This window comes from Sapajus apella, unplaced genomic scaffold, assembly GCF_009761245.1.
Source record: "Sapajus apella isolate SASKATOON/1434 unplaced genomic scaffold, GSC_monkey_1.0 scaffold56, whole genome shotgun sequence".
Lineage (NCBI taxonomy): Eukaryota > Metazoa > Chordata > Mammalia > Primates > Cebidae > Sapajus > Sapajus apella.
The window spans coordinates 10,329,297-10,355,576 of NW_022436996.1; the positions used below are offsets into that span (position 1 = coordinate 10,329,297).

Consider the following 26,280-nt stretch of genomic DNA (forward strand, 5'->3'; position numbering starts at 1 on the left):
AAAAAAAAAAAAAAAAAAAAAAAAAAGAAAATAATTTGAATCTACTTATGTTAAGGAATACTTTTAATATAAAATTAAAATAAGAGATTCTTAGAAACCAAATCAGGAGCACTATAGAGTTGAGTAAAAGTAGATGTTAAAAAAGAAACTGTGCAACCACGTTCCTAGCAGCAGTATTCAGAGTCACTAAAATGTGGAAGTAAGCCAAGCGTCCCTTGACAAATGAATGAAGAAGCCAAATGTATTCTACCCATATGGAATATTCCATCTTAAAAAGGGGGAAAATTCTAATACATGCAACAAGAGGTGAACCTTAAGGATATTATACTAAGGGAAATAAGCCAACTGCAAAAAGACAAATACTATATGATTCACTCACGTGAGGTTCTTAAAGTATCCAAAATCACAGAGACAGAAAACAGAATGATGGTGGTGTGAAATTAAATAATTCAAACTTAAAATGGCTGGAATTTTAAATTATTTTGAGCCTTGAGAGAAATGTGTTATATGGTCTGAGTCATGGGACCTGCAGCTGCAACTTCTGCTTCTCTGATTTAATAGATTAAATCTCTTCCTCATTCCTGTCCTGTAAATGATTAGAAAGACCAAATGGTTCCAGAAATAAGTCCCCTCAAGACCATTACCCCTCCTTATAGAATGTTAAAGCAACCTTCCTTGGAACTTAGCAAACTGTAACCAATCAAATTACTGTAACATCTGCGCTGGCCTTATATGGAAAATGTTACAACCCTGTTAACCTTCTCTATCTCTGCCTATGTAAGTGAAACCTTAATTTCCCTACTTTGGAAAGCTGACACCATTCACTTGGAGTTGGTCTTTCCCTGGTGGCTATCCTCAGGCTTTGAGCTGGAATAAACTATATTTAATCACATTTTCTGAACTTATTATTTAAGGTTAACTGGCCAGGGGCTGGGAGGAGAAGGGAATGGGGAATATTACTGTTCAATGGGTACAGCGTTTCAGTTTTGCTAGATAAAAAGAGCTCTGGAGATGGATGATGGTAATGACTGCACAACAAAATGAATGCATTTAATACCACTGAATTGTAAAATTAAAAATTGTTAAGATAGTTCATTTTATGTTAGTTGCATTTACTACAATAAAAAAATTGGGAAAAAAAATGAAATTGTACTGTATATAGTACACATGCTAAAAATGTATGCAGCATTTACATCTTTGATATGGTTTGGCCGTGTCCCCACCCAAAGCTCACCCTGAGGTGTAATAATCTTCACATGTCAAGAGCAGAACCAGGTGGAGATAACTGAATCATGGGGGTGGTTTCCCCCATGCTGTTCTCCTGGTAGTGAGAAGTCTCATGAGATCTGATGGTATTGTAAATGGGAGGTCCCCTGCACAAGCTCTCTTGCCTTCTGCCATAACTGTGAGGCCTCCCCAGCCATGTGGAACTGTGAGTCCATTAAATCTCTTTCCTTTTTAAATTACCTAGTCTTGGGTATATCTTTACTAGCAGCACGAGAACAGACTAATGCAGTCCTGCTGTGTAATACCTAAGCATGAGTCTAAAGCTGCTTTCCCAGATTTGGAATCTCTGCCCTACTGCTTTTTAACTATATGCCCTTGGGGGAGAAATTAATCTCTCTGAGGCTTAATTACCTCATTTCTAAAATAAAGACAAAATATGTAGTATCTTTGTCATAGAGTCAATGAGACGTTTAAATGACATAGTACCTGAAACATACATGAGCAGTGGCTGACATGTTTTAAATTATTATTTAAATAATGGTTTAAATTATTATTATTTAAACAATATGATGAATGACAATGTACATATAAATATTTCACTTTGAGTAAAAGTCACTCTAAAACTTTATGAAAAAATAAGTCACTAAGATTCAATCAAATTTCTTATCAACAAAGAAAAGAATTCATGATGATTACTTTTTAGAATATTCAAAATTAGGTGTTGGATAGTAAGCTGACCCAACCAAATAAATATGTTCCTGGTTTTGAAATTTTGAAGATATTCTTTAATTAACTCCCCTCAGCTGCTATAAAAGTTGGCCATGGCCGGGCACGGTGGCCCACGACTGTAATTCCACCACTTTCGTAGGCGGAGGAGGGTGGATCATGAGGTCAGGAGTGTGAGACCAGCCTGGCCAGCATGGTGAAACCCCGTCTCTACTAAAAACACAAAAATTAGCCATGCATGGTGGCATGCATCTATAATACCAGCTACTTGAGAGGCTGAGGCAGAAGAACTGCTTGAACCCAGGAGGCAGAGGTTGTGGTGAGCCAAGTCATGGCACTGCACTCCAGCCTGGGCAACAGAGAGAGACTCTGTCTTAAAAAAAAAACAAAAACAAAAATCCAAAAACAATTTGGTCATGGATTATTTTTGGCCCAGGAAGAAAAAGCCTGATAGACAAGCCAATTCCATTCAGGGTCAGTGAAAGGAGCACAACTGCTAGTATTCGACTGGCTTTTCTAATGTTGAGGTGGGAACTGCTAACTAATTGTAACACAAAGACGGTGCTAATGGCTTTTCACTTCACTTATTTCCCACCGTGGATACGCCGATGTTGGCCAGGACATAACTATCCAGAAATTCTACAGTGAGAGAAGGGTACTCACACAGTGAATGGCAATTCTTTCCCTGATAATTCCATTTTGGAATTGCTAATTTCAGATATGATGATTTAGCTCATTGAGTCAGGCTGCAAGAGACCAGGAATTACCCAGCAGTGGGCACTTAGCTGAGACCAAGGCTTGTGTAATTAGAATTCTGGCACCGTAGGTGAGAATATTTACTATTGCTGTGAATAGTAAATCATAAATGTTAAATGACATTCAATCTCAGAAATAACTGTGCGAAACTTCTAACAGCATAGATAATCAGGCAATTATTGAGATGGCGGTCACACTCACAGGCCATTGCAGCTTCGTCGTGAGACCCAATCATGCTCTGAGCTACAATCTTATTTATCCTGGCTCCATTTTTATGCATTTTACTCTAGCAAATAAGAATAAGTCTTCAATATAAGTTTTAGAGTTCTTAGAAAAAGAACATATAATGTGATCTGTGGTTTAAGCTTTAAAGCTTATGTATAAGCTAGTTAAAAAATTACGTTCCCAAATCATTAGAAAGACAGATAAAAACAATATAAAAGATCTTTCTTGATCATGATATTGTGGAAGAACACTGGCCTAGGTGTTTGGAGATGTTTATCCTTCTTTTCTCTCTACTCATCCTTTCTAATGTAATTTTTAGAAAGTAATTTAATTTTTTCTGGGCCCCGATTTATGCTTCTGTAATTTAAGACATTTTAAATGATTTTTAGCTAAGGTTCCATTCAACATTCAAATAATAATAAAAACAATATATATTACTGTAATTTTAAACATCCATTTATGACAGCAATTTACCAAGATCCTTACATGACTTGGGAAGTACTATACTATCTATTTCTATCTCACTGATAAGAAGACAAAGATGTCAAATGTCCTGACTTAGCTCACACAGAGAGGAAATGGCAAAGGTACTTTGTACTCATTTTGGTCTCAGTTCATCTTAATCCAATGATGCTTTGTGATTAAGATTACTGAAAATAGTTTTCTTAACTGGACACAGCATCTAAAAGCATGAAATCTAATACAACCTTTATTATGTAACAACAAATGTGGTTTACCATATGTGAGTTTCATTTGGATGTATGCACTAAATTTTTATTTCCCTTAATCTCCCAGCTCGCCTCTGTGTTTGGATAAACAAAAACACTGAACAGCAATGATTGTGGCAGTGCACTCCAGGTTGCCTGGCCAGTGCTCCTCACTTCTCCTAGTTAGAGAGGCTACAGCCAGAGTCAGCTTCAAAAAGGGGTTCTGGCTTCCTCCCTGTTCCTGGAGAGGTTATGGCTCCCAGACCACACTTGTAAACAGCAGGCACCTATACCCAGACTGCCTGGAGCCTCATGCATCTGATTTTCCCCCAATGACAAAGTTGCTATCAGTTTTGCTTTGTGAGGAGAGAGGCAGGGACTTCCTGGGGATGGACACCCTTGGTGCATTCAGCAGAATAGCCTGGCTCTAAGTCGTCTCATTGGAGGGATGAGGGGATTGGAGACCTGGACCTGCTCTTCTTTTGATGATCCTTGATTTATAACTTTCTCCAGTAAAGCCTATTTCATAACATCTGCATATGGCATTGTGGAATTAGACATGAGGCCAGCTTCATAGCAGGTCAAGAGCGTGAAGGGGCCTACTTTCCACAGTTTGCTTTCATGTATTATTTTCATTTAAGAGTCAATCGGAACCTTTAAGAATTGTGATGAGGGTCAGTTGTGGTGGCGTATGCCTGTAATCCCAGCACTTTGAGGGAGGCTGAGGTGGGTGGATCACGTGAGGCCAGGAGTTCAAGACCAGCCTGGCCAACATGGTGAAACTTCATTTCTACTAAAAATACAAAAAAAAACAAAAAACAAACAAACAAAAAAAAAAACACTTGGCATGGTGATGTGTGCCTATAATCCCAGCTACTCAAGAGGCTGAGGCATGAGACTAGTTTGAACTCAGGAAGCAGAGGTTGCAGTAAGCCCAGATCACACTACCCCAGCCTGGTTGACAGAGTGACTCTGTGTATAAATAAATAAATAAAAGAATTGCAATAAAATTGCAAAGAACTATCCTGTATAGTATATTTTATAGAATGTTTTTATATTCTATATTCTACTCAATGATCACAAAAATTTGACAAGATTTATTTTTATTACACAGATACTAAATCAATTTCAGAGAGGTTAAAAGCCTCCCCTAAAAGTGGCAAATCTGGGCCTGGCTGTAAAATCTTCCCACTTCAGACTCAACTTTCTTCACTGCTCCTGAGAGCTTTAGAAAATGTTTCTAGAAGCAGCCCCATACATTCCCAAATAACTAAAGCATCCACATATGAGGGAAGGCCTTGCCAGGTGCTGGTGAATTCAAAGATCAAGAAGACTCCCCCAAAAGCATTCTTTCTTGTACTAAAAAAGGGAAGATCATTTTAAGAGCCATTTATTATAAAAAATATTCATTATATTTTTCAGTTTGTTCAAGCTATAGTGCCTTTCTTATGAAATATTAGACAAACTATAGAAACAAAGGAGTGGAATATCTTAGCTGCTGCTAAGCCAGAAGAGAGCAAAATGTCAGCAGTATCAAAGTCCCTGAGTAACTCTGAAATGTTAGAACTCAATCAAAGCTTGCCAGAGGAGGAGGTCTGTGAGTGAGGGTGAAATGGAATGTCTTCTAATCTGTGATCTGAATTCAGACATTTTCTTCGAAATGGCTTCAGAGGCTAATATATATCTTTAAAAATCTATCTTGGGGCCAAGTGCGGTGACTCATGCCTACAATTTCAACACATTGGGAGTCTGAGGCAGGTGGATCACTTGAGGTTAGGAGTTCAAGACCAGCCTGGCCAACATGGTGCAACCCCAACTCTACTAAAAATACAAAAATTAGCTGGGCTTGGTGGTGGGCACCTGTAGTCTCAGCTACTTGTGAGGCTGAGGCAGGAGAATCGCTGAGATCATGCCACTGCACTCCAGCCTAGGCAACAGAGTAAGACTTTGTCTCAAAAAAAAAAAAAAAAAAAAAATCTATCAGTCAGGTGTGGTGGCTTACATCTGTAATCCCAGCACTTTGGGGGGGCTGAGGCAGGCGGATCATCTGAGGTCAGGAGTACAAGACCAGCCTGACCAACATGGGTGAAACCCCATCTTTAAAAAAAAAAATCTTGGCCAGGCATGGTGGCTCATGACTGTAATCTTAGCACTTTGGGAGGCTGAGGGTGGATCATTTGAGGTCAGGAGTTGGAGACCAGCCTAGTCAACATAGTGAAATCTCATCTCTACTAAAAATACAAAAATTAGCTGGGCATGGTGTCAGGTGGCAGTAGAGGCAGGAGAATTGCTTGAACCCAGGAGGTGGAGGTTGCAGTAAGCCGAGATTGTGCCATTGCACTCTAGCCTGGGTGACAGAATGAGACTTCATCTCAGAAAAAAAAAAAATCTATCTTTTCAACCTCTATTCCTACTCCTGGTAGCCTTCAAGGCTTAGACAGGGATGCCATGCTGCTGCCTTAAACTTAATGTTTTAAAAACAGAAAACTTAATATTTTCAAAACTGTCAACTGCACAGAGAGTTCTCTAGCCTGGTCCAGCTTAGTCATGCTTCTTCTCCAAGACCACCATGCAAGGGCAAGTGTCTTAGGGCTCTTGGTCTTACTTGTCTCTAAAGTATGCCTCTTCCTCCAAGACGTTATGGATTCCTTCCTTCACTCCTTCAGTTACATTAAAAGTTTCTTCCGTTAGTTTTTGTTGTATCTTTCACACACCTTCCTCAGAGCACTGACTGTGTTGTTATTTGTGTGTGCATGTGTGTGTTTCCTTCAACTAGTTTTGGAGCTCCTGAGGACAAAGAGCATGTCTATTCATCATTGCATCCCTAGAACTTAGCATGATGTCTGACAAAAATGAAGTTCACTTAGGTGCAGGTACTAGATCTTCCTCTTCCTGAATCCCTCTGCTCTCCTCTGTGGTAGGACAAGGTGATGGTGGCAGGGCACTCTGGGCTGCCTGGACAATGAACCATTTGGGAGTGTGTTCCCACTTCTACCTGGGGAGGCTGCACCCAAAGTCAGCTTCCTGAAGAGGCAAGGAATTTAATGTTGGATGGGAGAGGGTCTGCCTGGCTTAAGAACACACAACTAGTACTAAAAGGCAACAAGAACAAGAATCTGATTCAGGACAGGGATTCTTGCTCTTTGCATTTGCTGTTTTATCCCTAGTGCCTAGACGAGTCCCTGACTCACAAGCGTTTGATCAATATTTGTTGAATGAATGACTGATTGGATGACTGACTGACTGAATGAATGAAAGGTTAACTTCAAAGCCCATGCCCTTTTAACTTCATTCCCAACTTCCAGTCTTTGTATACAGTGTGTATGTCTGTGTATAGATACATCTTTCAAAGAAATAAAAATTGTAATGATCTCTTCTTTACAATAATCCATAATGAAATAGATAGCTATTGACAGGTATTTTACACACATATACACACACATTCTAAGCCATTGAAATAGCCTTTGTAATTTGTTTCATTTACTAGAAGAAATGTAATTTTCAGAAAGTAAGCAGACATCCTACCTGAAATTCATATAATGTTACGTTCTCAGAATTAGTTTTTGGTTAACTGGTGGAATGAATTTGTCTTGTAAACTGTCCTTGAAAAAAACACAATACCTCGGTGGATTGAAGAAAACCATGGCTGGGCATATGGGGAAATGCATGACCATGGTTGGTTATGTGCACAGCTGCCCAGCAGCAGAAATGGAGCCTCTCAACACTTCTAAAAATGTAGACAGCCGACAACTCGGTATGTGCTTCTGCCAAGAATCACATGTAGGTTTATAATCTTCCACCTAAACTTCTGGAGCCTCTCTTCTTCACAAAGAACGGCAGCTGATCTTATCTTTATCTGTTACTGACACAGATGCAGCCATTTACTGCAAGGCAGAACAAAAGCCAGCAGAGGGATGGAAGAAACTAGAAATGGATCTTTCTTGAACTGATTAGTATCAGAGTTACAAACAATTCCAGGTATGAAAGTAAAGTAGACAGGCAAGCACTTACTGAAGACAAGAGGAAAGAATGATGTTTTGTTTCTTTTTTTCCCCTTCTCTCTGTTTCTTTCTTTCTTTTTTGGTCCAGATCCCCAACACAAACATTTCGGGAGCTCGTTGTGCCTCCCGCAGGAGGCTGTTCACTGTGTGCCCTCTCACAGGCATCCACACTGGCTTCCCACCCATGGCCATCCTTCTATGGTTACACAGCATATTTTATAATGCAAATCACTGTCTACAACTTGGCTCATTATTTTCCTCTCTGAATAATATATGAACACATCAATTATGCGTCAGTCTTGCACACCCCTGTCGCACTGACCTCTTTCTACTTTTATATTTTTCAGTATGTTCCTGACATTTGTCAACTGGGTTAGTTCCAAACCTTTCTAACCTATGATTGTATTATTATAGCACTTTTCAAACTTTCTTCTATTCACATCGGTTTGACACAAAGGCACACTGCGGGGGTGAGCCCGGCTGTGCTGGCCGCAGGCACTCACCATTGCTTGTAGTCCGCGTCGCAGTTACAGTAGTACTTGGGATCTGTGCAGTTACGTTCAATGCCACAGGCACATTTCTGGATTCCAGGCCCCGAGCCTCCCCAGTAGTAGTGTTTCTCATTGGCTTTGCCAACCCACCAAGTGTAAGGGCTTCCATCTACAAGAAAAGGTAAAGGCATATTTAGAAACAGACCTGGGTTCAGTCATTATACTGCTACACTTACGCCCACTTCTCCAGACGATACTCTGATAGTCTGAACATCACACAACCCTCTTAAAAGTCAATTTATTTCAAACAGGCAACCTACAGAATGGGAGAAAATCTTCGCCATCTATCTATCTGACAAAGGACTGATATCCAGAATCTACAACGAACTCAAACAAATTAACAAGAAAAAAAATCCCATCAAAAAGTGGGCTAAGGATATGAATAGAAAATCCTCAAAAGAATATATACAAAAGGCCAACAAACATACGAAAAAATGCTCAACATCACTAATCATCAGGGAAAGGCAAATCAAAACCACAATGCAATACCATCTTCCTCCCGCAAGAATGCCCATAATCAAAAAATCAAAAAATAATAGATGTTGGTGTGGATGTGATAAAAAGGGAACACTTCTACACTGCTGGTGGGAATGTAAACTAGTATAACCGCTATGGAAAACAGTGTGGAGATTCCTTAGAACTAAAAGTAGAACTACCATTTGATCCAGCAATCCCACTACTGGGTATCTACCCATAGGAAAATAAGTCATTATACAAAAAAAGATACTTGCACATACATGTTTATAGCAGCACAATTCACAATTGCAAAAATGTGGAACCAACCTAAATGCCCATCAGTCAATGAATGGATAAAGAAACTGTAAAATATAAATAGATAAAATACACATGCACACATATAGGATGCCACCATGTGAACAGTTACAGCATCTAAACAAATAATACAAAAAGTAAGGATCATATTGGAATTATGCAAAAAAATACTGTAGTATTTTCTCAGCTATTGCAATAGATTTCCTTAAGAACAATTTTGTTAACAGGCGGACAATCTAAAGTTGCTGAGAACGTACTGGGACTGGAGTCCAGGATGAATGCAATGAATGAGCAAGGCCTCTAAACTTAAAAGGGAGTTAGTTATTCAGGCATTGTCCCACTCCATACAAATTGATTGATTTTTCTGTGTATTGACTTAATTTGGAAGTTATGATTTTCTCTTGGCATGATCACGTTTGGCACCCACATTAAAAAAAGTATATTTGACGTAATCTGGTAAACAGTCAAGAGGGAGAGCTCAGGACCCTGTTCCAAAGGGAGAAACACACCTGCTTTCTGACATAAAGGTCCACCCCGAAGCTGTGTCTTCTGTTTACGCATGCCTGGTCCCAGCATACGGGGGCCCTGTTTGCTTTCTATGTTTAAGACGTTTGCTTCTCCCTCCTTTTTCCATCAGGGTAAGTGGTGAAACATCCAGCCTCTCTGATGCTTCCCACGGCCAATAATAAACTTTTCTTTAGAAGCAGTCCAGAGTTCCAAGAATAAGGGCTGAAAAATCCCATTTATAGAAACTATAGCAACTCAGCCACCCAAGGAAATGTTAAGGTCATTTGGCCCATAAGCTACACTAGGTCTCTGCTGATTCCGTATCTGGCCATGTTACAGAAAGAGGACAAAGGTGGAGGGTGCCATGCTGACCTCACGAAATGCCTTTGAGGTTGGGCAGGCCACAACCTGACCCTGAAAATGTAGAAACATTACCAAAACTGGTTATCATATTCATTTATTGCATTGCATTTTAAAAGCTGACCTCACACTAAATTCTCTCAAAGGAACTTTTGGTTAATATCACCGTTTTTGGAAACTAGAGGATGCTAACACACTTGGAGGAGACAAAGCAAAACAGGCACCTGTAAAAGCGGAGTTAAAGGTTTGCTTGGCAGGTAACTCCTTTGTCCTGCCTGTACCTCTAATAACCAGTGAAAGATTATGTATCTCAGAATCTTCACCCAATTTATGACTGTTCCTTCCAGTGACCAGTAGAAACAACCTAATACTGCGTTATATTTTTGTTGTAGACAGTAATAGTAATTTACATGAATCACAGAGGCTGAATGTGGCTCAGTATTCTTTGTAAAAATCAGGACATTGTCAGTAAAAGGAGAGGATAACAATCAGCTTCACCTTCAGAATGAGACTACCAGAAACATGCTGTAAGGGAAAAGGAGAAGAGAGGCAGCTGATTTCCACCGCACTTCAGGGAGTGCCCAGAAGCCCAGGAAAGGAAGTCTCATTGTCGAACTGTTTGGGCAGTGGTGAAGCTGCCTGTGCAAAGTTATGACTGAGACAGTGAAAGAGATCTAACTTAATCAATTTCATCTTGCTTCTAACCTCCAAGTTGTCCTTGTTCCTTCCTGGACATAGGCTGAATTAACTTTGAAAGAAACTTGGTTTATAGTTTATAGTTTAAAACAAAGATGGTAACAGCCCTTTCCCAATGCAGACCTTCTTCTTGCCTGGGGACTAGACGGCCTTTATGGGACTAACATTAGCCATAAGATTAGAAATTGTAGTTTAGGTGTCAGGCAGCTGGAGGCTACAAGATTCTGACCCTCCCTAAACTGCATCTAAAATCAGTGCTTGAGATACTTTGCAGACCCTGCACTTGATGGATCAACTGGCACCACTCAGATCAATAAACTGGCTCATCTGATCTTGTGGTTCCCACCCAGGAACTGACTCAGAGCAAGAAGACAGCTTTGACTCCCTATGATTTCATTCTCTGAACAATCAGCACTCCTGGATCACTGGCTTCTCCCCTACCCACCAAGTTGTCCTTAAAAATTCTGATCCCCAAATGCTTGGGGAGACTTATTTGAGTATTAAAACTCTGGTCTCCCATATAGCTCTCTCTGCATGAATTACTCTTTCTCTATTGCAATTCCCCTGTCTCAATGAATTGGCTCTGTCTAGGCAGCAGGCAAGGTGAACCTCTTGGGTGGTTATAGTGGTTGTTCCAGTAGAAGCCCTCAGCTGTGTGTGGGATCCAGGCTGCACATTAATCTCATAGGGCAGACCCTTAGCTCATTGCAGAAAGGGACACTTATTAGACACCAGGATGGGATCCGAGGGGATGATCTGCAATCATTCCTCTAGGTGCAAGGAGTGCAGGTGCAAGGAGGTGGCATGCTAGTGACCTGGTAAGAGCAGCCTAGTTTCCCAGCTGCTTCTCTCATCCCTCACTCTTTCTCAAGTCACAATACTTTAGTCCTCATACAATGAGTGCTCCCAGGGAGGTTGATGCAAAATTCATGCTGTTCTGTTCTTTTTCCCAGGAAAATAAGTTAAATACAGGACAAAATGCTTACCTTAGCTCTTTCCACATCTACCACAAAAGAATGCCAATATGAAAAACATATTCCAGAGAGAAAGCCAATTGTAGACTCTGTTATTAGCATTGGCTAATTCGGTTAAATCACTGTAACTAAAATAAATTATTAATTTGTTGTGTATTTTATATTCAGCAAGAGGACAATTGTTCAATTTACTTCGAGCAAAGAATTCCCTTATTCCAGTGCTATGCTAATGAAATGCTACTTTTTGCTTTACAAATCATTATTTACCTGTTAATTGGCTTTGGGGAAAAGCAGTTAAAGGCAATAAAAATGGAAAGCCTTTTTAAAAGACAAGGGTAAAAAGTGGTGAGGAAAGAAATAATTTAATTATCTATTTCCAAGGGTTCAAGAACTTCTATAACCTCAGAATATGAAGATTGTAGTTAACTGTATTAAGTAGGTGTAGTCACTGGAACAAGATTAGGTAATGAGGAACGGCATTCTAAGTTAACTAGACCTAAATTATCAAAGTAAGGCATATTGTATTAAAACAACCAAACAGGAATTGAATTAAATATAATCACTATACTGTTTGTACTCACTTCTGATCAGGTTTTATTAAGGTGAAGGGTTTATTAAGGTTTGGATGATTAAACTAGGAAAGGAAGAAAGAAAATAGGCTAGAAAGGAAAGACATTTTCTAAGACTTACTCAAAAAAAACCAATAAGCTGGGCACAGTTGACTTAATTTGGAAGTTATGATTTTGTCGTGGCATGATCACGTTTGGCAACCACATTTAAAAAAAGTATATTTGATGTAATCTGGTAAACAGTCAAGAGGGAGAGCTCAGGACCCTGTTCCAAAGGGAGAAACACACCCACTTTCTGACATAAAGGTCCACCCCGAAGCTGTGTCTTCTGTTTTCGCATGCCTGGTCCCATACGGGGACTCTGTTTGCTTTCTGTGTTTAAGACGTTTGCTTCTCCCTCCTTTTTCCATCAGAGTAAGTGGTGAAACATCCAGCCTCTCTGATGCTGCCCATGGCCAATAATAAACTTTTCTTTAGAAGCAGTCCAGAGTTTCAACAATAAGGGCTGAAAAATCCCATTTATAGAAACTATAGCAACTCAGCCACCCAAAGAAATGTTAAGGTCATTTGGCCCATAAGCTACACTAGGTCTCTGCTGATTCCATCTCTGGCCATGTTACAGAAAGAGGACAAAGGTGGAGGGTGCCATGTTTAATCCCAGCACTTTGGGAGGCCGAGGTGGGCGGACCACCTGAGGTCAGGGGTTCGAGATCAGCCTGGCCAACATGGTGAAACCCTGTCTCTACTAAAAATACAAAAATTAGCTGGGTGTGGTGGTGTGTGTCTGTAATCCCAATAACTCAGGAGGCCAATGAGACAGGAGAATCACTTGAACCCAGGAGTTTGCAGTGAGCAGAGATTGTACCACTGTACTACAGCCTGGGCAACAGAACAAGACTGTCTCAAATCAATCATTCAATCAATTAATAGCTTTCTGTAATTTTCGCCAATAACAAGAAGTTGTTTCAGAAACACAAGGGTGAATGCTTGGGGACCACTTGATGAAAATGTGGTACATACTTGTGATTTTCAAAATGTGTTCTTTGGAACTTCTGAGCTATACAAAGTAACTTAACCAGCTGCTTAAATAAATATCATCCTGGTGCCCTCTGAGATAAGACCCAGCACAGTCACTGGGACATTTAATTTGTTTAATTCCCACTGTTTCTATCGGATATTAAAAACAATACCACAAGGGTATATAATCTCTCAAATGAAAATGTAAAAGCATCTTTTTAGCTTGATGAAACCTGGTTTTAGCGTACGTACGATTACAACCTTATCTACAAATTCCGTTAAAGAGTTCCTGGGGTCTCTTTAGCTGAGGAAATAGAGTAGGTACCACTGCTGCAGAAACACGCTTTTCACTGTTGTTCTTAGTGCCCCTTGATGTCAGCTTGCTGGCAGTCCCTCCCAGCCTCTGCTCTCTGGTAGCATTTGGTTGTCTGATGGCGCCTGCAGAGCATGATTCTTTGTCTAAGTGACTCATGCTCAGAAAAATCTCCTACTTCCTTCTCTCTTCCTTTCTTAGCACTGCCAAAGCTTTTTTCTCCACTGTGTAAGTAAATTTCAGCTGACCACTCTGATCTGATTACAACATCCAAATCAAGTTATGAATGGTGATCGTACCCTTACCAAGTATAGACATCCTTAATTGCTGCAATTCTAGGCCATTTAAAACATTCTTACACCTGTGAAAAACCTTCCTTCCAGAGCAAATGTCCTAAATAACAAGAAAGATAAAACGGCTTTTATAATAACTTTTAGGATGGGATGGAGCAGAGAAGAAATTTGGAGGTGCTGTAGCCAGTATAGAGTCCTCCAAATCATCTGATAGCTGTAGTTTGGAAGATCAAGCAGGCTAGAATTTTCTTTATTTCCCCAGGATGGATGTGTATGCCTCCAGGGATACAGGGACTTAAAGCTAAAGCTGATGGGAACCCCTGCCCCAAGGACTGGACATGGAAACAGGCTACTAGTCCTAGAGTTCTCTGGCTTAAATACAGACAGCTTTCCCTTCTTTCACATGTGGAGTTTGTCCCTACAGAATCACTTCCAAGACGTAGGCCATGGTAACCGAAGTCTCAGGATCCTCACAGGAGGATGAGGTGGGGGAGGAGAAGCCATGGAGTAATAACTGCTGTTTTTTTCTTTTTTTTTTTTCTTCACCCTCTGGTTGGAGGTAAGTAAAGGGAAGGGTTTTCAACTTACCTATGACTCCCCTAAGTCTCTTGTAAACAGTATAGATTCCCTGTCCTGTAGAATAAGAATCTCAGAGGAAGAGTTTGAGACTCAGTCTCCTTGTGATCCTTACCATCACACCAGTCTGCCATATACTGAGCTGGGAAAAGGACAGTGGTAGATAGAGTTCATCGGACACTTTGAAACAACTATAAAGAAACAAGGAGGCCCAGATGACTGGGGTCCATTGGAATACCAATTCAGGACATTGTTTTCTTGGTAAGATACAAAGAGATGATAATGGTATTACTAGATAACATCTGAACTTAATTCCCAATTATTTTTTTCTGAATAATACAGTCACTGTAATACATTTTTTTTTTCAGTTTTATAACCATGGTCTTGAGTAAAAAATGCCTGTCTTTTTTTTTTTTTTTTTTATTTTTTTATTTTTGTCTCTTAGATGGAGTTTTGCTCTTTTTGCCCAGGCTGGAGTGCAATGATGCGATCTCGGCTCACCGTAACCTCCGCCTCCTGGGTTCAAGCGATTCTCCTGCCTCAGCCTCCCAAGTAGCTGGAATTACAGGCCTGCTGGGATTTCAGACATAGCTAGGATCATTATGCTCAGCTAATTTTGTATTTTTAGTAAAGATGGGATTTCTCCATGTTGGTCAGGCTGGTCTCGAACTCCCGACCTCAGGTTATCCACCTGCCTTGGCCTCCTAAAGTGCTGGGATTACAGGCACGAGCTACCACACTCAGCCAAAAATGCCTGTCTTTTACTATTTAAATTAAGAACTTTAAAAATAAAATTAAAAATCGTGTATTGACATTTTCATAAATACTAAAGCCTATTTTCTCAAGTTACCTATGATTTCAGCTTATTAAGCAGGATAGCAATAATCTCTTTTGTTTCCCACCCATTCAATTCTACATTGTTCTATATTAACATACAAACCAAAGAATGAGTCAAGATGAAATCCTGTGGAGTTCATACTGCAGATGGTGATGTGAGTTTGGGAAAAACTCATAATTCTGAAGTTCTAATATAAACATTCAATTTGGTAGTTAAAGGTGAATGTTTTATCTTTCTGTGATTGAATGTCACTAAACTCATCTGATTAGGGATGAATAGACATAAATGCAGTTGATTAGCTTCAGGTTGTATCTTTTGGAATTACATTGGATTTTGCTGTATTTTATTGATTTGAATAGAAACCAAATTTAGAAATGTAGAGTTGGAAGTTCAGATCAAAATGGACCTAAACTGAAATGTTAATTAATTAAAAATTAATTGTACTGCATAATATTTAAATTTATTTTACTGAATTGTACTTAATAGATTTCAATCAAGGACTGATTTTGCTGAGCAGAATTTGATGCAGTAGAATCAAACCTTTAAGTCTTATTCAAATGAATTAGATTTTATTAATTTGAATAGAACTGAAGTAACAGATTATATGGGAGTTTGCAATTCTGAGCAGTATTAAAGAGAACAGAATAGGCCAATTCACTCTAAGTTAACTGGGTTCTGGTTTCTCTTGCGATCACGGGCACTGCAGGACCCCTCAGTAACCCTGGCTCATTCCTTTGTACCACGGTCTCTAGAAACAAGTGTGATTAAGAATTCTGAAGTGATGAAATGGGACCATATGCTGTTTGTTTCTTTGATTCTTTTTGTTTCTCTTAATTCTCTTAACAATAGCTATTCCTTTCCAACCTCTATCTATTTATTAAATATATCTTCTTTCCTGTCCTAATGCAGTGGTTATGATCCATTTAGTTCAATGTCAAACTAACTTGGTGATGAGCATCTTTATGTGCTTCCAGACTTTAAATAAAACGCTTTTAATGTGTAACCATTGAGTTTCAATAGTGCTATCACTTGTTAAGAATAAATAGTTCATCTTTATGTTTAAGGAAGTTATATGCCATTTATCATTTGTTAGATTTTTTTTTTGCATGAATCAATACTGAATTTTATTCAGTCTGTTGTCTTCTCTTATTAAAACGATAAAAAGCTTTTTCCTAGACACTTTTTTCTAATAATAAATAGTTATTTAAAAAAAATCAACTTTGCTGTGAGAAATCATTATTCATCTATATAGTTGGGTTCACTTTGCTGTTTTGTTTGGGATTTTTGTCACTATATTCAGGAATGACTTTGGCCTATAATTCCCCTTTGTTGCGCTATCATTATGTTTTTGGTATCAAGTTAATATTGGCCTCAAAGAACGGTTGGGGGGCTATGTTAGAATTATTTGAAAACTGTCTGAGGCTCATATAATTTAATATCTTTAATTATAAGATTATTCTTATGTCTATTTTTATGTTTATATTCTAATTTATGCTATATTCTAGGTATATGTTGTTTTAAATGAATCTGCCCGTTGCATTTAAATATATTGGGAAATAGTTGTGTTTCTGTCCCTTTCTTTATTTCTACTAATATATTTTCCTGCTCTTTTCTGACAGTTTATTGATTTTGCTAGTCTCTTCAAAAGTTTATTGATTTTGCTAGTCTCTTCAAAAAATCAATTTGTTGATTTTTATTTACTGTATGATTTCCTTGTTCATTTATTCCTGCTTTTACATTTATTTCATTTGTTCTACTTTCTTGGAAAATATCCTAGATTCTTCTTGTCTATTCTTTTTAAAATAATTTTTAATTAACAAATAAAAATTATATATATTTAACATGTATAATATAATGTTTAGAAATATGTATACACTGTGAAATGGCTCAGTGGAGCTAATTAACATATGCATTACCTCACATACTCCTTTTTGTATTCTCTCAGCAATATTCAAAATGCAATACATCGTTATTAGTTATAATCATCATGTTGTACGATAGATCTCCTGAACTTATTCCTCCTCTCTATCTAAAGTTTTATATCCATTGATCAACAAGTCTGCAGCTTCCCATTCCCTAGCCTCTGGTAACCACCATTCAACTCTCTAATACTATGAGTTCAACTTTTAAAAATTCCACTAATGAGGGAGATTATGAGGTATTTGTCTTCCTGTGCCTAGCTCATTTCACTCAACGTAATGTCTTCTATGTTCGTCCATGTTGCCAAAAATCACTGTGTTTAAATACCACTTTCTCTTTTTCCATTCATGGACGCCTAGGTTGATTCCATATCTGGGTTATTGTGAATAATGCTGCGATGAACATGGGAATGCACATACCTCTTGGACATACTGATTTCATTTTTAAAGAATATATAGCAGGAAGAGAGATGGCTGGATCATCTGGCAGATCTATTTTTAATTTTTTTGAGGAACTTTCATGCTGTTTCTCATAATGGCTGTCCTAATTTACATTCCCACCAAAAGTGTACAAGAATTCCCTTCTTCGTCTAATATCTTGGGATGGATGTTTGGCTCAGTAATTTTTAGCCTTTCTAAGCTTGTACTATACACATATAAGACTATAAATTCTACCAAAATATCACAGTAGGAATATCCCTCAAATTTTGAATTCTGCTATCATCATTATTTGATAATGGGTACTATCTAATTTTCATTATTATTTCTTCTATGATTTAGGGATTATTTAGAAGTTTTTTAAAAAATGCCTAATTTATGTTTTGCTTTTAGCTTTTTTGGATAAGGTGTCTTTTTAGCTGAGTTTTAAAATTTAATTAATCACGGTCAGAGAACAGAATTTATGAAATCAATAACCTGAAATTTGTTGAGATTTGTTTTAAAGATGCCAGTCTGTGGTCAATATTCAAAAATATTTTACCTGTGCTTGAAACAATGTTTATTTTCTAATTGTTCTGTGTGTCCATTGACTCACAGTTATTGATTATGCTATTTAATCCTACCTGTGTTGCCCAATAGGTAACCAATAGCTACATGCAGCTATGTAAAATTTAGAATTTCAGCCTCAGTAGCTATATGTGGTAATGGCTACCATATTGGACAGAAAATATCTTGATCGCCTCAGAAAGTTCTTTTGGATACTGCTGCTTTGTAGACTTAATGATTTTTAAAGTATTTGATCTATAATTACTGACAGACATCTATATTAAAAGCTTCTTCTATAATACCATATCTTTCAACTTCCCAAGTTTAGCATTGGGTACTTTCAGTAATTTGGAAATTTTTATCCTATTGTAATGGTCTGTACGAATTATAAGATTTTTTTTCTCTTACATTTGCATTTGTATTAAGGAAGAGAAACAGGCTCTAAAATTGTTGTATTGTTTGGGAAGAGAATAAATACACTAAGTTGAGACACAGTTAAGTTAAATATAAAATTTAAAGTTTCTAGGGTATCTACTAAAATAATGACATTTAAGAGAATATAAAATCCTAAAATCCACTATGACACCTTGATCTGAATCTTAATCTGCTTGTTTCTTTGGTTCTGATGAATTCTTAGCCATCATTCACCAAAATGAGGCCTCACCACTCTTACCTCTTCTTCCATAACTCCAGTTAGAGATGTATTGATTGGTCCTGATCCAATCTCCTTGGTCTTGATCTAATCTCCTTGCTCTGAATATATATATTTTTCATATTTGACAACTCTTTGTCTCACTGGGCAGATTTCTGGAAAATTTCTTCAGAATTTATTTTCAATTTCATTATTCCTACTTCAGCTGGGTAGAAACTGCTATTTATCTCTAACATTATGCTTTTAATGTTGTCTATTATGTTTTTATTCCTATAACGTTTATTTGGTTCTTTTTCAAATGTTACCCATTATTTTTGACAGTATATTAAATTCTCTAACAATTTTTTCAATCCAATAATTTCAATACCTGAAGTTTTTGTAGGACTGAAAATGCTATTAGTTATCTCTATTGATTCACAATTATGGTATCTTGTTTCCCCATACATTTGGTGACTATTCTTTTCTTTTGAGATCATGTTCCTGGAAAATGTGTCTGTGAGAATCCTGTGAGGTTCAGTTGAAGGTATGTCTCTCTTAGACCATCTGCATTTGCTTTTCTCAGATACATAGAGATATTACCAATCTGGGACTTCTTTAAAATATATTTTCAGCTTGAATTTTTTCCAGCCATTCAAATGCTGTGAAGTTAGCTGTAAACATGCATCAGAGCTGGCTTTCTATTACACAGCTTCTTCTTTTTACTTTTAGCCAAAGTTCGGACAATCAAAATTTTTATATTATCTTCTTTTACAGAGTATATTTTCAGTTTTTAGTTTTGTTTTTCATTGAGAGTCTAACCTCCTGGATTCTGTTTTCCATAAAGGGATATTTGATATAATTTATTACTTGGCATGGACGCTTTTTCCTTATCTAGCCACTGAAATGAAAGGGGCAGGTTGCATGGGACTGACAGCAGCCTTTAGGTCAGCTTCTGGCTTTAGCATTTATTTATACTCTTGGTTCATGGTTTTGCTTCATTTCAGGCCTCAGGGATCTTCGTCACTTTCTTGCATGCTCAATCATACATTGAAAAGGCTTTAGAAAATTATTTTTAATGCATTTTAAAAATGTTTATGGGGGAGGGCTTTTATTGTATCTATTTGGCCTTAATCATATAGTCAAAGTCTGTTACTGTGGGTTTTAAAGTGAGGGAGAGGCATGATCAAGGTAATGTTTTATTATACAGTGTGACATAAGGGAAAGGTGATTATAAATAGAGAAACCAAGTAGCACATATTAGGTGATAAAGACTTGGAGTATCAAGGACATGACATTCTGCCTAACACAGAGATAGGCAAAACATACTGTAAAAGGAAATTAGTAGGATTCGGTGACCTGATGGATCAGCTAGTGGTAGCTGCTTGGTTTTACCATGAGGCAAATCTGAACATTTTGAAAGAAATGTCAGTAGGAAGGCCAGGCATAGTGGCTCACACCTGTAATCCCAGCACTTTGGGATGCTGAGGCAGGTGGAACATGAGGTCAGTAGTTCAAGACCAGCCTGGCCAACATGGTGAAACCCAATCTCTACTAAAAATACAAAAATCAGTTCGGCATGGTGGCAGCTGCCTGTAATTCCAACTACTCAAGAGGCTGAGGCAGAAGAATTGCTTGAACCTAGGAGGCGGAGGTTGCAGTGAGCCATGGCTGTGCCACTGTACACCAGCCTGGGTGGCAGAGTGAGACTCCATCTCAAAAAGAAAAAAAAGAAGAAGAAAAAGAAATGTAAATAGGAGAGTGTTAATTTTAGGGGAAACTAACACTTTTTCAGTTTAATTTTATAGAGGGTGAATTTGAGTTGCCAGTGGGTCTCAACCAGGACTGGCTCTACCTCCAAGGTATGATTGGGAAACATTTGTAGGGTGCCACCGGCATGTAGTGCCTCAGGTCCCACGAATGCTGAATGTCTTACAGTGTGTTAGATAGTTCTGCACAGCAAATAACTGTCCCACCCCAAATGCCGGTAGCACCCTGGTTGAGAAGCTCTCTGACATAGTGACTTGGAAATGAGGATGTACAAGAGATGGAACTTCTGACTTCAAGAGAGAAAAATTAAAATTAGAGCTTTTTTTTTTTTTTTTTTTTTTTTTTTTTTTTTTTTTTTTTTTTTTTGAGACAGAGTTTCGCTCTTGCTGCTCAGGCTGCAGCAGTGGTGTGATCTCGGCTCCCTGCAAACTCTGCCTCCCAGGTTCAAGCAATTCTCTTGCCTCAGCCTCCTGAGTAGTCAGGCACCTACCACCAGGCCTGACTAATTTTTCCGTATTTTTAGTAGAGACAGGGTTTTATCATGTTGGCCAGGCTGGTTTTGAACTCCTGGCCTCAAGTAATCCCCCCATCTCAGCCTCCCAAAGTGCTAAGATTACAGGCACGAGGCACCATGCCCAGCCAGAGTCAAATCTTTAAATCTGTGAGTCATCCACAGTGACAACTGACATCTGAGCATGCGACAGTCTGTGGAATGGGACACATAGCCAGCTAAGACCGTGCCTCTTAGGGTGCTGCAACACAGGAGAAGAAGAAAGACTCTAGGAAGACTGGAAAGAGTCTAGACAATGTGATTTGAAGAATGTTACTTCTCTGAAATATGCTTTCATTTTCATTCCACATGGCCATTTGTATTCATTTCCTATTTGTGTTAAGCCACAGTTTATGCAGAACTTAGTTGTTATTATTATTGAGAAGGAGTTTTACTTTTGTTGCCCAGGCTGGAGTGCGATGGTGCTATCTTGTCTCACTGCAACCTCCACCTCCCAGGTTCAAGCAATTCTCCTGCCTCAGCCTCCTGAGTAGCTGGGAATACAGGCACCCACCAATCATTCTTTTGATTCATGTGTTGTATTGCAGTTATTTTATGTGCTGGTCTCCCCTACAGACTGGCAGTTCCACCTGGACGCTGATTCTGTACTCCAACTTCCAGCAGGTAAATGAGTGGTGAATGCTTCAGAAAGGTAAATGTTACAATGTTCCAAGGGTAAAGCTTGGCCCGTGTCATTGGATTTGAGGATTAGAATCATCTGAATGGCAGATTCGTGTTCAGGTGATCAAGCTTTAAGAGGTTAAGGTGATGTAAGGAAGCAAAGGTGAATGATGAAAACAGAAAAGCCTTCTGAACATGAGGAGAGAGAGACAGAGTAGCCAAAGGGTGAGGAAGGAGAGTGTGGCTTCTGCAAGATAGTGGGGGGTTCGGAATGCATCTGTGGTCAAAAGTAAAAGAAATTGACAAAGAAGGAAAGATCAAAGCTCTGAGGATTGGACCAATACTGATCGATAACTAAAATCACTTTTATGATGTTTACTACTTCTTCCCAGCATGCTGGGGCCTGAATCAACCCTGCATAAATATTGACTTGGACATGATCTCAAGCTGAGTTTGGTTTCTTAAACAACCCAATCTGATTAAGACATAAACAGGAAAGTCCTGAAAAGGACAAGAGGGACAGATAAACCCTAATACTGAGACTTTCTGAACTGGCCTTTTCTTTTCTACTATGTAACACATTAAGAAAGAAAATAAAATTGACAACATTAAAATAGCCTCAACCTTTAACTCTAGGTTGGTGCAAAAGTCATTGCGGTTTTTACCATAAAAAGTAATGGCAAAAACTGCAATGACTTTTGCACCAAGCCAATATTTGTTACTCTCCAGTCATACGTTAGTTACTATCTGAAAAATGTCCAGTCTTCAACAGCATAGCAAGACGCCGCTTATGCAGCACAAAATCTGAGGTCTCATACCACGCCTGCTGTTCAGTGGGGCCAGAAATTCTTTTTTGTTTGTAACACATCAAACTGGCAGTCACATATTATTCAACCATCACCTGGTCTTCCTCCCAGGAAACTAAGATGCTAAAGCCTTTTTCGATGGCACAAGCAGTTAATAAAAGCAGCACAAATTCAAAGTCCCCCAATCTCACAGAAAGTAAGATAACAAAAAATTCAATAACAATAATAAGTGGCAGATGTTTCAAGTGGGTAAAAGGGACACATTTAAACGGCGAGATCACTAAAATTCGCCCTTATTATTTTTTCCCTGACAACAACAGAAATGGACACAAAAACACAGAATAAATTTTTCCTCGTACGTATTTAACTAAAACTTGTTTCATTAGTCTGTTGATTAACTTGCTGGTATTAAACGCTATTCTTCAAAGCCCTTCACATTATGTCAATTAGTCATATTTTCTTTTCTGGCAAGGCAACTGATTTCAGTTTGATTGTAATGAATGTGACAAATCACACAATATTCAGATATATTTTTGGTTATTGGTGCTTTGCAGCTCTGGATAAATACTTTCATTAAGATACCTATAAGGAAGTAAACCCCAAAACATCAGAACCAACTGCCTCTCTGATTTCAACTGTTAATCTTCTTTATAAACTTGCCTGGATGCATTGCCCCATTTTCTAAGAAGAATGAATTTCTTATTTATCACTGACCTCTTTCCTTGTTCAAAGCTTCTGCTCATGCTGTCCCAGCCACCTTGCTGCTCCTTAAACACCCAAGCACCTTCCCACTTTAGGGCTTGGGAGGGGCTATTTTTGCCACGTGAAATTCTCTTTCTTAATATCCACAAGGGCCTTTCATTCTCCTTCCTTAGCTGTTCTTCGCATGCCATTTTGTTAGGCTGGCTTTCTCTTAATAATCTCCAAAGAGCATCGTTCCATCACTCCCTACCCCTTATCCTACTTTATTTATTTATTTGCATTTATCCACCTGTAATATCAGATACTGTTATGTTTATTGTTTAGTTTGTCCTTTCCTACTAGTCTATGATCCAGTAGAGTTGAGCTGTTGTTTTGGTTTCTGATAAATAGCACCTGTCCATAGTAGGCACAATATAAATATTTTTCAGATACACAAATGCTAGTCTTTATTTCTACTTCCTTTTTCATATCCAAACACGTCTTTAAAAGAGAAAAAAAAAATTTAAAAAATCATACACACATTTCGAATCCTGGTGTTTCAGGATGTTTTTTCCTTTGTTTATTCCTCAGTCTATCAGTTGGAATTTCATTTCACCTGAGGCAACTTTATCACACCTAATCAGTTTCTCCTGGCCTCAGTTGATTAACGAATAACTGCAATTTTTCTATGCAAAAGTTTCAGCAATTATGCCACTTAGGTAACCACCTCTGAACATGGATTTGCAGAATCTGTATTGGTGTTCATACTTGGGCTTATCTTTCAAACAGCTATCATCCATAAGCAATAATCTTATTTATATTTCTTGTGTCATGACTTTTATCATATCCCTTTTTTTTCTTGGCAGCATTAAAATCAAGTTTTAATTACTCTGGATCTAGCTTTTCAGCAAGCTTAATAATCTACTTGTGTCTTACACTGACTTTAAGAAAAAGTAAACCAGGGACTTGTTTTGACAGTTTGCTCTGAAGATATGGTAGTGCAGGTTGATTTGGGAGGGCAGGAGTCAGGGCTGACTCCAGGCTGCAGGCTGCTCACGAGGCTGCTTGAAACTAATTGGCCTGCAGGGAAGAGGAGCCCATTTTCTAAGTAGCACCAGGCTTTCTATATTCTGCGAGACCCTGGTATAGCCAACACTCAATGGCAATTCAGTACAATTTTCTACACCTACTCTGTCATGCTGTACAGTTATATCAGTGTTCAGAATCATGACCCGAGGAAAGACAATTTTACTGAAGCGAGAAATTTAAAAATTGTATGTAGCTTATTACATTTACAAAAGCAGGCAAATCTTAAACAAAAGATTTCTGTATCTATTTGTCAAAACAAATTGTTTTTCCATTGCACTTTTTATTCACAAGAAAATTCACTTATGAGGATTTCTGGGTTCTATCCACTTTCATTTCTGGGAAATTTACTTATTAGATTTCCTGGGTTCTGTCCTCTCTGTCTTCTTTAGGTTTAGGATAATGCGTAATAAAAGCTGATACCTTGACAGATTCTTGGTAGACTTTAGAGGTACATAGCATAACCCACACAAAGGGAGTAAAGCAGGGATTCTGTTAAAGCCTAGCTCACAGTCAGAAGCTTTACAAAGACAGACTCAGAAGCCTGCTTCATCTTCTACCTCCACTCTGGTCCCACTGGGTTGGCAGTTATGTCTCCAGCATAGCATAAGCCTACAGCTCTGCAAGGGGAATGCTGACAGCTTAGAGACTCACCAGGTAACTCTGTTCTCTATCTGTGGACAGAGTCAGGGGGCTGAGCACCACCTCACCCGAAGCAGCTTATTCAGATGCCCACTATTTGACAGTGGAGCCCAGAGAATTCTGTTTCTTTCCAAGGATATTACAGACCATGCATATTCCAGCCAGTGTAATAGTGGCTGTGAAACAGAGATCAGTGAGTGAGGTGAGCACTGAAACTGGAGCCCGGAGATCTGGATTATACATAATAATAATTCCACCTCCATTATTATCACTATGCTCTGTTTCTTCCTCTCTCAGTCTCTTTCCTGCTAACATGAAGCATGGATTTTGATGATCTGGATTTCTGGCTTTATTACTTCATGATTCTATGAATTTGTTTTTCTGATTACGTATTCAGAAGTGACCTAATAGATTTATATTGCCACATGCCTATTTTCTATGTATTTCATATATTGTAGCAACATTATTCACACCTCTTCTCACTACCAGAAACATTCTTCTCATTTCTTCATCAAGTTTACTACTGTTTTTTCTTTTTTGGTGTGGGGGAGGTGGGATGGAGTCTTATTCTGTTGCCCAGGCTGGAGTGCAGTGGCTTGATCTCGGCTCACTGCAACCTCCGCCTTCCAGGTTCAAGTGATTCTCCTACCTCAGCCTTCTGAGTAACTGAGACTACAGGCGTCCATCACCAGGTCTGGCTAAGTTTTGTATTTTTAATAGAGATGAAGTTTCACCATTGTTGGCCACGCTGATCTCAAACTCCTGACTTCAAGTTATCTGCCAGCCTCGGCCTCCTGAAGTGCTAGGATTACAGGTGTGAGCCATCGCACCGGTCTTTTTCTTCATATATAAATACAAACATTGTTTTCCTATTCTTACTAGAAAAGAGAGGTGTATTTTCTTACAAACATTTATAAAACCTTGTCCTGCTTATTGGAGACTTGGTCACGCTGCCTATTTCCTGTGTAAATGTCAGCTTCTTTCTAGACTGACAAGAAGTCAGAGGCTGGAAGCCATCTCACTTCATCTTTGCAGCTACGAAGGTTCATAACAATAACTCAGAATATATTCTCTGCAGCTACTAGGATTCACAATGATAATTCAGTATATACTAAATGACTTCATGAATCCAGTCCCATGACTCCAATACTCACCCCTGGTAATGCTAATACCACATAAGTCTCGCCCCACTAACAATTTAATAGATTTCTGCATTTGGTGGTGCTACCTATCCTCAATTCCAACCATTTTACTTTTTGGCCTTTCGCCAAAACACATGTATCTATCTGTGTCTACGTTTTCAGGAACTTCCTGTTCATTCTGTGTCTATGCTCTCAGGAACAACTGATCTCATTTTTAAATTCATAGAAAAATACAGGATATCAGAGAGAAATCCCTCAGCGTTCTGCCTGTAATACTATCCTCTCTTATCTCTTACAGCAGTTTTTCCTCCCACCTCTGGCCACTCCTTGGTCTTATGGTAGGG

The 26,280-nt window shown here is 38.6% G+C and overlaps 1 protein-coding gene across 1 annotated transcript in view; it reads right to left on the minus strand.

Moving 5' to 3' along the window:
• Window positions 1–26,280, minus strand: part of CNTNAP2 (contactin associated protein 2) — a 2,272,324-nt gene that overhangs the window by 518,052 nt on the left and 1,727,992 nt on the right. Inside the window, exon 14 of the mRNA XM_032245220.1 lies at window positions 8,146–8,302. Coding sequence (XP_032101111.1) covers window positions 8,146–8,302 — 157 coding nt within the window. The remainder of the gene's footprint in view (window positions 1–8,145; window positions 8,303–26,280) is intronic.